At 43.7% G+C, this 14,287-nt stretch overlaps 1 protein-coding gene across 1 annotated transcript in view; it reads left to right on the top strand.

The window, feature by feature from the left end:
- The window catches only part of LOC124716695 (homeobox protein Hox-D11-like), a 131,441-nt gene extending 117,878 nt beyond the window's left edge, over window positions 1-13,563 (top strand). Inside the window, exon 4 of the mRNA XM_047243236.1 lies at window positions 13,339-13,563. Within this exon, the coding sequence (XP_047099192.1) occupies window positions 13,339-13,563 (225 nt within the window). The remainder of the gene's footprint in view (window positions 1-13,338) is intronic.
- Window positions 13,564-14,287: the final 724 nt, after the last annotated feature.

Below are 14,287 nucleotides of genomic sequence, written 5' to 3'. Positions count from 1 at the left end.
GGGGGATATGCATTTCCGGCGTTACGACTTCCTTCACAGCTTTGACGAAAATCGCTTTGTTAATGTTTTTCATAACAGTGAAAACTGCTTTGATGTGGACTGTCATTGTTTTCTTTGAACTGATTCAGCAGAGTTAATCAGGGAGTCTAAGTAAGGAGTTAGTAATTTAAGTGGAACTCTCTCCGTCCAAACAGACCCCGAAAGGCCCAACGGTACCGACCGACGGCCATGTCAGCCTCAGCCGACAAGTGCCACTAGACGCGGATATGGAGGGGCATGTGGTCAGCGTACAGGTCTCCCAGCACTTATCAGTTTACGTGACCGGAGCCGCTGCTTTTCAACCAATTAGCTCCACAGTTGACTTCACGAGGGCTGAGTGCACCCCGCTTGCCAACAGCGTTTGAGGGACCGAACGATCGGCCATCCGAGACGTATCCCAGCCCGACAGCGTTTAACTTCGCTGGTCTGAATGGAACCGGTGTTACCATAGCGACAAGGCCGTTTGCTCAGTTAAGCGCAGTGGCCACAAAAATATTCGTATGATGAATTTATCTAGCAGAAGTTGAAGGCATGTCGATGTGCCAGTATCTAGAAATGGATTTAAAACTAATACTTTCTGTAGTCCCATGGATTACGTACCACCTGCAACTTTACGCTTGTAGCCACTGTACCTGCATCTCGGCGCCAACGTACGTGTTGACATCATGCAGTCTGATGCCGCCGATATCAGGGTGAGCAGTGACTTTATTCCCACCCAAACATCAGGCACCCGTACCTACAAGCACAGCTACTGAAATGATTACAGTTCTATTCCGAAAATACGCACCGATTCAGTTCAAATGGTTCAGAGCACTACGGGACTTAACATTTGAGGTCGTCAGTCCCCTAGAACTTAGAACTACTTAAGGAGGGTAGGACGTCAAACGGGCCGACTTGGAGCAGGAGAGACATCTCAGTACATTCTAATTTCCAGTGTCTATACTTTTACAAATAAATTCATAAGACTTTATCAGCATCACCAGGAAGGATTCAGGATTTACGCTGATCGTAGTGGAAGTTCGAAAACGTAACAAAATAAATTTTTTTTACGTGCGAAATTTTATCATTTTTTCACTTACTAATGGCTGCATTTGTTGCTATAGGTACACTTTTCTTCATAAGTTAGAGAGATTCTTCGATGAATTTTGTACAGCATACATACCACACTCACAGGTGTATAAAACTCTAAAATTTATTTAATTTATGAAAAAACGAATGAACTGTTATATTTTAAACTTCATGTTTAGAAAAAACACAGATTTTATAGTTAATTACCTCAAATTTTACCACAGTTTTTAATAGATTTGGAAAATTCTAGAGTTTCATACACCTTTAAGTATGGTTTGTATGCTGTGCAAAATTCATCGAAGAATCTGTCTTACTTATGAAGAAATGTATACCTATAGAAACAAATGCTGCCATTAGTAAGTGAAAAAGTGATGAAATTTCACACGTAAAAAAATTACTTCTTTATGCTTTTGAAACTTCCACTGCTATGAGTGTAAATTCTGAATCCTTCCTGGTCATGCTGACAAAGTTTTATGAATTTATTTGTAAAAGTATAGACAGCGGAAATTGAAATGTCCTGTGGTGCCTCTACTGCTCCAAGTCGGCCCGTTTGACGTCCTACCCGCCTTAAACCTAACTAACCTAGGGACATCACACACATCCATGTCAGAGGCAGGATTCTAAACTGCGACCGTGGCGGTCGCGCGGTTCCAACCTGAAGCGCCTAGAACCGCTCGGCCACTGCGGCCGGCACCGATTCAATGAGACACACAAACATTCAACTTTGAAGATCGTTGTGCAGTGTTCCTAGCTTGTGACATCCTGCTCTTAAGCATAATAGTGTGTCGCAGAGCACCAGATACGGATAGGTGAACTGCGATGTCTGGAGTTTTAGCGCTGACTACTCTCACTGAAAACCTCTCAGGAAAACTGGAGCGCCCCGTCGAAGACACTGTGCAGGAACTGTTAAGCCGCAAAGCCTGACTTATATCCTATGGCGCAGTAATACTAAACTGCGCATTATTTTGTTCCGCTTGATGCTTGCGACGCTGCTGGAGACCTTCGTAGCTGCACTTACAATTGATATCAAACTGGATGCGCCTGCCTGTATAGGCTGATCCGCTCAACATCTGTCTCTGCAAGGAAGTCTAGCTTGCAGGGATGCCACTCAGGCTCACAACGCCCTGAACGGTCTACTACGAGGTGCATTCAAGTTCTAAGGCCTACGATTTTTTTTCTCCGGACTGGAAAGAGATAGAAACATGCGCATTGTTTTAAAATGAGGCCGCGTTCATTGTCAATACATCCCAGAGATGGCAGCACTGTACGGCAGATGGAATTTTACTGCCAGCGGCGAGAATGAGAACTGTTTTAAATACTTAAAATGGCGACGTTTTCCTTACTTGAACAGCGCGCAATCATGCGTTTTCTGAATTTGCGTGGTGTGAAACCAATTGAAATTCATCGACAGTTGAAGGAGACATGTGGTGATGGAGTTATGGATGTGTCGAAAGTGCGTTTGTGGGTGTGACAGTTTAATGAAGGCAGAACATCGTGTGACAACAAACCGAAACAACCTCGGGCTCGCACAAGCCGGTCTGACGACACGATCGGAAAAGTGGAGAGAATTGTTTTGGGGGATCGCCGAATGACTGTTGAACAGATCGCCTCCAGAGTTGGCATTTCTGTGGGTTCTGTGCGCACAATCCTGCATGACGACCTGAAAATGCGAAAAGTGTCACCCAAGTGAGTGCCACGAATGCTGACGGACGACCACACGGCTGCGCGTGTGGCATGTTGCCAAGCAATGTTGACGCGCAACGACAGCATGAATGGGACTTTCTTTTCGTCGGTTGTGACAATGGATGAGACGTGGATGCCATTTTTCAATCCAGAAACAAAGCGCCAGTCAGCTCAATGGACGCACACAGATTCACCGCTACCAAAAAAATTTCGGGTAACCGCCAGTGCTGAAAACATGATGGTGTCCATGTTCTGGGACAGCGAGGGCGTAATCCTTACGCATTGCGTTCCAAAGGGCACTACGGTAACAGGTGCATCCTACGAAAATGTTTTGAAGAACAAATCCCTTCCTGCACTGCAACAAAAACGTCCGGGAAGGGCTGCGCGTGTGCTGTTTCACCAAGACAACGCACCCGCACATCGAGCTAACGTTACGCAACAGTTTCTTCGTGATAACAACTTTGAAGTGATTCCTCATGCTCCCTACTCACCTGACCTGGCTCCTAGTGACTTTTGGCTTTTTCCAACAATGAAAGACACTCTCCGTGGCCGCACATTCACCACCCGTGCTGCTATTGCCTCAGCGATTTTCCAGTGGTCAAAACAGACTCCTAAAGAAGCCTTCGCCGCTGCCATGGAATCATGGCGTCAGCGTTGTGAAAAATGTGTACGTCTGCAGGGCGATTACGTCGAGAAGTAACGCCAGTTTCATCGATTTCGGGTGAGTAGTTAATTAGAAAAAAAATCGGAGAACTTGAATGCACCTCGTACTTCACGAAGACAGCAGTTTGATCGATTGTGCTTTGTTCATCAGTGGGTTCAAACGAATTACAATGATACCAACGTGAAGCTTCTAGACGAACACCGATCAGGTTTCCGTAAACTTCGCAACACGACATCTGTCTTAATAAAGATAACAGATGACCTGAAGCCTGCCGCGGATGCACAAGAGGCGACTGTCAAGAGCCTCTTAGAATTCAGCAAAAGTCTTTGGCACTGTCAACTTCGACATTTTACTGGACAAACTCAGTAATCTAAATTTCTCGGTAAATGCAGTTCAGTGATTTCGCAATACCTGACGTCTCGTCAGCAATGGGTCATGGCTAGTGCCATCAAGTCACCTCTACATCTTCATGATTACTCTGCAATTCACAATTAAATGCCTCTGTGACAGTTCATAGACCTACCTTCAAGCTATTTCTCTACCGTCCTACTCTTGAACACTGCGCAGGAAAAGTGAACCCTTAAATATTTCTGTGCGAGCTCCGATTTCTCATACATTTTATTATAATGATCATTCCTCCCTATGTAGATGGCCGCCAATAAAATATTTCCAAACTCTGAGCAGAAATTTGGTGATTGAAATTTCACGAGAACATCCTACCGCAAGGAAAAACGCTGTTTTTTTATGGTTGTCTCCAATTCATGTATCATATCCGTGGCGCTCTTTTCCGTATTTCGTTGTAATACGAAACGAGCTGTCCTTCTTTGAACTTTCTCGATGTCCTCCGTCCATCCTATCTGATATGGATCCCACATCACGCAGCAATACACTAGAAGAGGATGTACAAAAGTAGTACAGACAGTATTCTAGACCTGTTGCATTTTCTCAGTGTTCTGCCAGTATATCGCAGCCTTTGGATTGCTTTACCTACGATATTATCTACGTAATCGTTCCAACTTAAGTTATTCATAATTGTAATCTCTAAGCATTTAGTTTGATTTACAGCTTTTAGATTTGTGTGAGTTGTGTAACCGAAATTTAGCAGTTTCCTTTTGATACTAATGTGAATGAGTTCAGGCAAAAAGCAGATACTATCAGACGACCCTTACTCAGGGTTCCGTATTAGTTCTTGTACTCTTTTCTTGTGTGTCAATGATGTGTCCTCAGCTTTGTGCTACTGCAAATATTACATGTACGCTTATGACCTCCAGCTGTATCTACATGTAAAACCAATAAAGCTGCAGATACCTATCCTAGTGCCAACCTGTGCGCACTATCGAAATAGGCGCGGGATATAGGGTTAAAACTCTGCCTATCCAAACCCCAAGCTGTACTTTTTGGCATTCTGCTCTCACTAGCCCGAAATATGGGGAATCCCTACCACATTTTAACCTACATGGGACTAATACCGACTTCTCTCCCTCGGTAAAGAGTCTAGGCCCAATAATAGATGAAAATATAAATTGCGCTGAGCACTTATTTGCAGTATGCAGGAAGGCATCAGCATCTCTCCATACTCCATAAAAATAAAGCTCTTCCCTCCTGACCCGCAAAAAGAAACTTGTACAAGCACTTAAACTTCCAATTACTGATTACAGCGGTGTTATCCTGAAAAGCCTTTCTCAGAGAGCTCACAGCGCTTTGAGGAGGTTATTAATGCCTCTGTTCGTTATGTCTATGTCTTGCCCAGATTTTAAACACCCGTCCCGGTTGCATGCACACAGCACACAGATTTATACACACTGTATCTCCTCTACTATCTGATCAACGCAGAGAAAAACCCTTTCCGTTCGACACCATCGCTCAGCCACTCTCGAAGTCGTTCACAGTACCATGAAACCGGCTCTGGAGTAATATGCTGCGTTATATTAGACAAATGAATAACATCTCCAGCTTCAGAAGACAGTTAAGGCATATCTACTGAAGCAAGAAAAATTAATACAATAGTCCCACACTCGTTACCTTTGTACATCCTTCTTTCCAATCAGATCTTCCTCATTTCCCACAGTCTCCTTAAGCTTCGTTTCCCCAAAACACGCTGTATCAGAAAACTTTCGTTTTCTACACTTATAAATTCTTTTTATATCTACCACTATCAATATTGTTTTATTATAATTATTGTTATTATTATTATTCTTTTTTTCTTTCTTAGTTTGGGTCATCTAAAGACCACGCACCAATTTCACTGCTTCCTTCTTTGTTGTTCTTTCCTTTTCCTCCAGTATTCTTTCATCTTTTCACTTTGTATCCTTTTTCTCTCCTCGGACCATTATGACCTTGTCTTCTTCTTCCTTCTGCCTTTGAATCCTTCCATTTTTAACACTTTCCTCTTGAAACTCTGTCTTTCTGTTGCATCTTTTTCACTTATGCTGTTTCTTTCCAAATCTTTCCTAACTTCTTGAATCCAGGCTATTGTTGACTTCTTGTCTCAAAGATATTAAAAAATCTCTTTGGTTAACTTGTTACTGTTCATTCTGTATAAGCGTCCAAAAAATAGCAGTCGCCTCTTACGTAGTGTTTCATTTATGTTTTCTATGTTGCGATGAACTTCTTCATTGCTTCTTAATTTCCATACCTCTGTATTTTTTGGTGGTCGAAGTATTATTATTATTATTATTATTATTACCATTAACACTGTTAGTAGCAGCAGCATCAGTACTACAGCATTAACTATGTAAGTTCGTAGAGAGTATTATTTACTCACATTGTCGTTGTAGAAACTCAAATCATTTTTATACTGTTTGTGATATTAATTTCTTATTTATTGGGTAATTATGAAGCGAAAAAAATACTGTTTGTCAAACTCTGGCCCAGTGTAAGAGAGAGTCTGATGGACCTAATCAGATTACGTTTAAGAAATAAATAAGTGATTAATACATGCATTAGGTTTGTTGTAGTCTTTTAGTCATTAAAATACCAACAAATAGAATGAGGGGTGAGGTGTTGACGCCCTCCTATCCCCTTCTCCCTCCTACCCCTCTATCTAAGGGAGTCACTGGGCTCAAACTAATGCCTGAATGGCAAGGTTGTAGCATGAAAATTTACTCCCTGCTGATTTGAAAGTAAAGTATCAGAACATATTTTTACAGAAAAACCACCTTGAATATTAAATGAAGTTGTTTCAGCTAGAGGAGTCCCTAGATACTGTTCGTTACATGTCCGGTAACTTGGGGCCGAAAAGGATATCCTCTATGCAGCTGTTTGGCAACATACTGGACTCGCCACAAAACTAATTTAGGAGTGGCGTTCAATAAGTGATGCAACACATTGTGGTTTTATTCAGGATTCCAGTATACCATATTATTCCCTATTCTTTTGGCTACAAAAGCTTATTTTTCAATATACTCTCCTTTCAATGCGACAGCCTTACTCCACCTTACTGGGAGGTCCTGTATGTTCGCATGGTACCACCCTACTGGTGGACGTCGAAGCCAACGTCTTGCTGCGTTAATAACCTCGGCATACGCCACTACTGCTCACCGCAAAGAGCATTCTTTTTTTGTCCAATCAGATGGAAGTCGGAAGATGCGATGTCGGTCCGAGGGATGGATGAGGAAAAACAGTCCAATGAAATTTTGCGAGCTCCTCCTCTCGGATGCGCAGAATTGTATGATGCCCTGCACTGTCATGGAGAAGGAGTGGTTCGTTTGCATTTTTGTGAAGTTTGCACAATACAGTTTCGAACTGATCGTTGCACCATCAGGGAGGACAGCAGACAGATTTATCCCTTCAGTATCCTAGGTGACCGTCGCCATAACTTTACCAACTGAGGGTGTGGCCTTGAACTCTTTCTTCGGATGACAGGTGGCGTAGCGCCACTCCATGGACTGCTCTTTTGTTTCCGGTTCGAAGTGACGAACCCATGTTTCATCGCCTGTGCCGATATTGACACAAAATTGTCACGACCAGTCTCGCAACACTCGCGGCATTTCTGCATAGATGGTCCTTTGTTGCTCTGTATGGTCTTCCGTCTTGCGGCGAGGAACACAACAGGCAAAGCCTCTGAGCAACCCAAGTGGCGGACGGTGTATCAGCACTACCAACAGAGAGGTCCGGTTGATCCGTGGGTCACCTAGAATGAGACTGTCCACACGTTCCAACACGGCAGCGATCACTGCTTTGCACGGGAGACCGCCCCCGGAATATCGAACACGTTTGCCCGAATCGATTGACGATGATGACTGGCACCCCGCCCAAAGACTCACCGTGCTTTTGTTCGCTGCCATCGTCTCCGTAGACATTCTGCAAGCGCCTATGAATATCTGCGATGCTCTGGTTTTCCGCCAAAAGAAACTCCCTGCTTGGAACGCAGCTCCTATACAGACGCCATTTTGAAGCCTATGTGTAGTGCAGCCACCTATCGGAAATTCGTGAAACTACAGGGGCTAAAGCGGCAATATTCCACGATGACCCACAACAAATTCCGCATTTTTCAATCTAAACTGGCCGAGAAAAATAATGAGTTGCATTATCTATTGAATGCTCCTCGTATTTTGTATCGTTTGGTGTTTTAGTTGGCCGGCCGGTGTGGCCAAGCGGTTCTAGGCGCTCCAGTCTGGAACCGCGCGACAGCTACGGTTGCAGGTTCGAATCCTGCCTCGGGCATGGATGTGTGTGATGTCCTTAGGTCAGTTAGGTTTAAGTAGTTCTAAGTTCTAGGGGACTGATGACCTCAGATGTTAAGTCCCATAGTGCTCAGACCCATTTGAACCATTTTTGTTTTAGTTGAGTTCGCCAATGAATGTGGAAAATGACCAGTTGACCTGCAAGGAGGATAACCGTTGCTGGTCAGCTCGACTGCCTGCAAGACGATGATGCCGCATTAGCTGCGTGAACTGAATTGGACTGTAACGTGAGTGGGGTGTGTGTGGTAAAACGTGACTGGTAAATAGACAGGCCGATAAGACGGGCCCTGTGGCATCAATGGATAGTTAATTTGCTAGTGGTAATGGAGAGAAGTTTGTCCTGTAACACCTCGGTTCAGTTTACAGTGATAAAAGCTATAGAAAGAATAATTTAAAATTAAGAATAGAATTTTTAGAGGGGAAAATAGTGTAGAATCAGAGTTCGGTAATTGCAGATCAAAATTATAGTATATCAGCAAGTAGTTTAACGTCTAAGCCACGGAAGCTCCGTCATGGAAAAGGCAGTGACGTTAAACTGTTGTGATGAAAAACCTATAAAAAGGCCTGATCGTCATTATTGCCGCCTTTTTTCCTTGATTGTTTCGTTAAAGGGCGGGGAACCCGTGTCAGTCAGAGAGACAATAATTAGATTGGACTTTATCGTGTTAAGATTCATGATAGACTGTTAGAATACTACGAAGATTAAAAGTGATGTAGTGTACGATCTCTGACTGTTGGTAACAACGGGGTATTAAAGGGATTTTAGGACTTTAGTGCTAGATTGGAACTTTACGGACATATAGACTACAGAAACTCAAATTATCTGCTGATACGAGCGAAGTCAGAGGTACCGGTATTCAGATATTAACGTATGGACTTTTGAAAGAGTCGTGTGCCATTAGTTGCGAATCTGGACGTAGAGCGCGTGCGTATCGGCAAAAGGCTATGAACCTTTTAAATAGACCATCATCCATCACTATATTAATTCTTGAATATAGAGTGAAAGTGAAATACAAGAGTGTTGTACTGATTTCATTTACCTAGTACTAATCAGAGAAGGTTCTACGGAACTAAAGCTATTCAGCAGTAAGTCAGCACCATCTAGCGGAAAGCGTAGACATTAACTAACAAAGTAACTGAAATGAACGTTTACGTGTTTTACGGACTGCTTAATATAAAGTTTTGTGACTCTTTGACGTCCCCACTCCCTCCGAAAGGTGGCGCAGGCTGTCTTAATCATAAAAGGGGAGAGCTTTAGCCGGGCAAATTACTAAATAAAAGCGATATTTACAAGACTCGCAGTAATAGCAAAACACAAGGTCCGCCCCTCATCGGAGAGTCGTCGCTGTCACGTCGGGAAGTAAAGCCCGAAATCCTACCTACGATACGTATCTACGGGCAGACGTCGACGTGGAGTACCTAAAAAGGGAACCACAAGAGAGTTGTGGATGCTTCAGTGCGTGGGGAAAGGGTGGGAAAGGGGGTGAGGTAACAATGGTAGATAGACTCTTAAGGTCGAAACCAGTAAGCTGGTTCAAACGGATGTAGATTTCAGTGATTCCAGTAGCCATCCAGAGCTCATGGGGCTTGCGCAGTATAGAGTAGCGTGGAAAGCAATCCAGAGTGGAAACCATAACAGCAAAGTTCTACTTGATTTCTCTGGTTTACTCGGCGTTTTATTGACGGACTCGTTCCTTTAGTTTAACCGAGTTTGTTTCCTTCCACACAATATTTAGACGGTTGATCGAATCGCTTTATTCAGTTGTTGCAACCTGGGCTGCTATGTTTACTTGCAGCATGGATTAGAACCAGCTGTGGACAATAGCTTACACATATATATCGATCTTACGAATATAACTGAGAGGAAGATGAGTGATATTCTCAGTGAGTCAAGCTCACCACGTGACGTCATTAAGGGTGTCAAAACGAGAGCAGCCGGGGCAGCCCATATATGGCCTTTCCTAAGGTACACAAAGACAAGCCGAACACCTCAGCCTGCACCCTTGACCCAATTGAAGTTTGGCATCCCACGGTGTGTTTTGTCCTAAGGTACCAACGACTACATAATTTCTTGCTGGATAAAGTTGACGCAGGTGTGTGTGTGTGTCTGAGGGGGCGGGGGGGGGGGGGCGGTTGCACAGTAGTTGCGTATAAATAGAGAGACTTGTACTGGATAGACAGGTGTGAACAGCTCCATCAGACCAGTCTTTGGTCTGAAGACTGCAAAATGGACCCTTTAGTTTTGGGCTGAGGATAGAGGCAATGATGATGGGGAAACTATCTGTTGACTGCTAGAATCAGTAGTCATTCAGCCACTGCCCGTGAACAAGTTGATGCCTGGAAATGGCGCGTTAGCCTCACGACTGCTACTGGTCTCTGTCTTGATTGGGACAGGCGGGGTAGGATGCTCCAGCGACCATTAGGCATGTAATGGATAGCAGCTCCGTGCTTTTCAGAGAACTCACCCGCCGATGTACACTGACCATCTCTCTCTCTCTCTCTCTCTCTCTCTCTCTCTCTCTCTCTCCCTCTCTCTCTGGAGCGGCGCATATCCGGGCCGGGAGCCGCCAGGGTAGATGGCGCTGGCGTCGCGGTAATCGCATCAGCGTCCGCCAGAGGCGCGCAAATCGCGTTAAAGCCCGCCGCTTTATATTCGGCTCTCTGGTCCGGCAGAGTCCGCCGGCCGGGCCGCGGTCCGCTACACTCCAGTTTTGTGTGAAAACAGCTGTCCAATTATCGGACAATATCCGAGCGCGCCGGAAAGGGTCGCCACTAACGACCACTGATCCCCTGGCCTCGGGCAGGGGGGGGGGGGGGGGGGGGGATACAAGCCGCCTCGTGCTCGGTGCCATTCGCATGATAAACCGTAGCCTGAGCCGAAGTACAGGGTGGTTATAATTAGACTTTCACTGTCTGAGAGGGCATCCATGAAAAACGACTGATCAGAGCACAATGGAACTTTGGGAAACGTTTGTTACAGGCCTATATCACTAATGTCGATTTGCAGTAGGGTTTTGGAACATATACTGTATTCGAACATTATGAAGTACCTCGAAGAAAGCGATTTATTGACACATAGCACGGTTTCAGAAAACACCGTTCTTGTGAAACGCAACTAGCTCTTTATGCTCATGAAGTAATAAGTGCCGTCGACAGGGGATGTCAAATTGATTCCATATTTCTAGATTTCCAGAAGGCTTTCGACACCGTTCCTCACAAGCGTCTTCTAACCAAACTGCGTGCCTACGGAGTATCGCCTCAGTTGTGCGACTGGATTCGTGATTTCCTGTCAGAAAGGTCACAATTCGTAGTAATAGATGGAAAGCCATCAAGCAAAACAGAAGTAATCTAGAGTGTTAGAGGCCCTCTATTGTTCTTGATCTATATTAACGACATAGGAGACAATCTGAGGAGTGGTCTAAGATTGTTTGCAGATGATGCTGTCATTTACCGTCTTCTAAAGTCATCATATGATCAAAACGACTTGCAAAATGATTTAGATAAGATATGTGTATGGTGCGAAAAGTGGCAATTGACCCTGAATAAGGAATAGTGTGAAGTTATTCACAAGACTACTAGAAATCAGCTAAATTTCGATTACGCGATAGGTCACACAAATCTGAAGGCTGTAAATTCAACTAAATACTTAGGGATTACAATTACAAATAACCTCAATTGGAACGATTACATAGAGAATATTGTGGGTAAGGGCAAACCAAAGACTGCGATTCTTTGGCAGAACACTAAGAGGGTGCAACAGGTCTACTAAAGAGACTGCTTACACCACGCTTGTCCGCCCTATTCTGCAGTATTGCTGTGCGGTGTGGGATCCGCATCAGGTGGGACTGACGGATGACAACGAAAAAGTACAAAGGAGGGCAGCTCGTTTTCTATTATCGGGAAATAAGGGAGATAGTGTCACAGACGTGATACATGAATTGGCGTGGCAATCATTAAAGCAAAAGCGTTTATCGTTGTGACGGGATCTTCTCATGAAATTTCAATCACCAGTTTTCTCCTCCGATTGCGAAAACATTCTGTTGGCACCCAACTACACAGGGAGAAATGATCATCACGATAAAATAAGAGAAATCAGGGCTACCACAGAAAAATTTTAGTGCTCGTTTTTCCCGCGTGCTGTTCGGGAGTGGAACGGTGGAGAGGCAGCTTGAAGGTGGTTCATTGAATCCTCTGCCAGGCACTTTATTGTGAATAGCAGAGTAATCACGTAGATGTAGATTTAGATGTAGATGTAGATGTTTGTAAGGACATGCGAAGGAGAAACAACGGACAAACCAAGGAAGGACACATTTTAATTTCAACAGAAGAGATTAACACTTGTTTCTTGCGTGCCATGTTTACGTTCCGGGCTACAGACATTGCTCAGTGTGACGACCACCTGCTTGCATGACAGCTGCTACAGAAGCATCTCAGGCGAAAACATCTCAGCTGGGTACCTCCTTCGCTATGTTCATCTTCAACCTCCAACTTACGTCAGAGTCCCGTTGATAAACCCTGTCATTGAGGTAATCCCACAGCCAGAAATCACACGTATTGAAAGCTGGTCTTCTTGGTTGCCATGTAGTTCGGAAAGATCGGCCAATGATTCGGTTTCTTCAGATGTGCTACGGAGTAAGCAAGTGACCTCACAAGCAACGCGCCTATAGTTGTAGCTTTGATAATAAAAGCTTTGCGAGTAAAGTCCTCTTCACCTTGTCCAGACCCATCTTGACTGCCTGCAGCTGTAATACACACTGATGCTTATATTTCAGCCATATGTGGGCGAACCAGTTCCGATTGAAGTCAGGAAACCCGGTATGGAATAACAGCTAAATAAGAGAAGAGGACGCCTTCAATTTTACAGGGGCTTGGAAAAAGGAATGGGAGAATTCAGGCAGTAATTATCACCTTATAACTGACCCCTCAAAAGCGCTAAAAGGGTTTGACTTTGCTAGGAAGGACTGGGTTAAGTTCAACCCTATCCGAAGTGGCCACACTAGATGCAAGGTTTGTCAACTCGGTGCTCTAACAACACATATCAATTTCGACAGAAAACAAAACGTGTTAATTTTTAAACTGATGAAACAATTCACGATGGTATTTATTCACATTTCAGACTTTTCGTACACCGGGTGAGGCCTATGTCAGTCGCCGGATAGGCGAGGTATATAACCCAGTGTGGGTTACATACCCACGTAGACGAAGAAGCAGAGAGAATTTTTTTCGACGGGGAGAAATCACAAAGGGAGCCCCAAATGGGGATTCGTTGGTAACCCAAGCTGTGACTGTGAAGCAGCTGAGCAAACTGTGGACCACATCACAAAAGCGTGCCCTACTAGGAAATTCTGCGGATCAGAAGAGGACTTCATAGAAGCTACACCTGGAGCTATGAAGTGCGACCAAGAACTGGTCATCGAGGTGTAACCAATAGCGTCTAGTCTCGCATGATACATGTCATATTTCTGTATATCATATCACATTGACCACTTGCATGTATAAGAAATACTTTTTATTCACTAGTTCATTATTTGAACTATATATATACTTACTTATCGCGAATGGACCCAGAAGGATCACGCAAAGCTTTCTGACGTCGTTTCTTCCATACTTCTTTCATTCGTTCTCCATGTTTTCTTTTTCTTTCTTCTGTCCATTTTGTTCCTGGTCTCTTTAGTGCTTCCTTCTCCGACAATACAATCCACTTTTCCACCTTATTTCTAAAAGTTTTTCTATCTTTGACATCTTTAAGTTCAATATTTGCTTTTTGTAAATCTAATTTTACTTGGCTAATCCATGGTGTTGTTGATTTGACTTTTTCTATGTAAGTGAGAATTCTGTTGGTGAGTCGTGTGGGGGGAAGTCTAGTGACATGTCCATAAAATTTTAATCTTCGCCTTCTTATGTCTGCTGCCAGGTTTGATATAGTTTCTGTGGTTCTTCTTGATTGTATCCGGTATCCTTCTTCTGTTAATTTTGGACCTAAAATCTTTCTCATAATTTTGCGTTCTTCTTTTAGTATTTTTTCTAAATCACATTTTGTGTGGAGTGTGAGCGTTTCACTAGCATATAGTGCTGCTGGCTTAATTACTGCGCAGTAGTGTCTGATTTTTGTGTTCGAGGAGATGCATTTTTTATTGTATATTTCATG

The sequence above is a fragment of the Schistocerca piceifrons genome, chromosome 9 (assembly GCF_021461385.2).
Source record: "Schistocerca piceifrons isolate TAMUIC-IGC-003096 chromosome 9, iqSchPice1.1, whole genome shotgun sequence".
Classification (NCBI taxonomy): domain Eukaryota; kingdom Metazoa; phylum Arthropoda; class Insecta; order Orthoptera; family Acrididae; genus Schistocerca; species Schistocerca piceifrons.
Note: the sequence above shows the minus strand (reverse complement) of the source record. Positions and strands in the feature narration are given on the sequence as shown.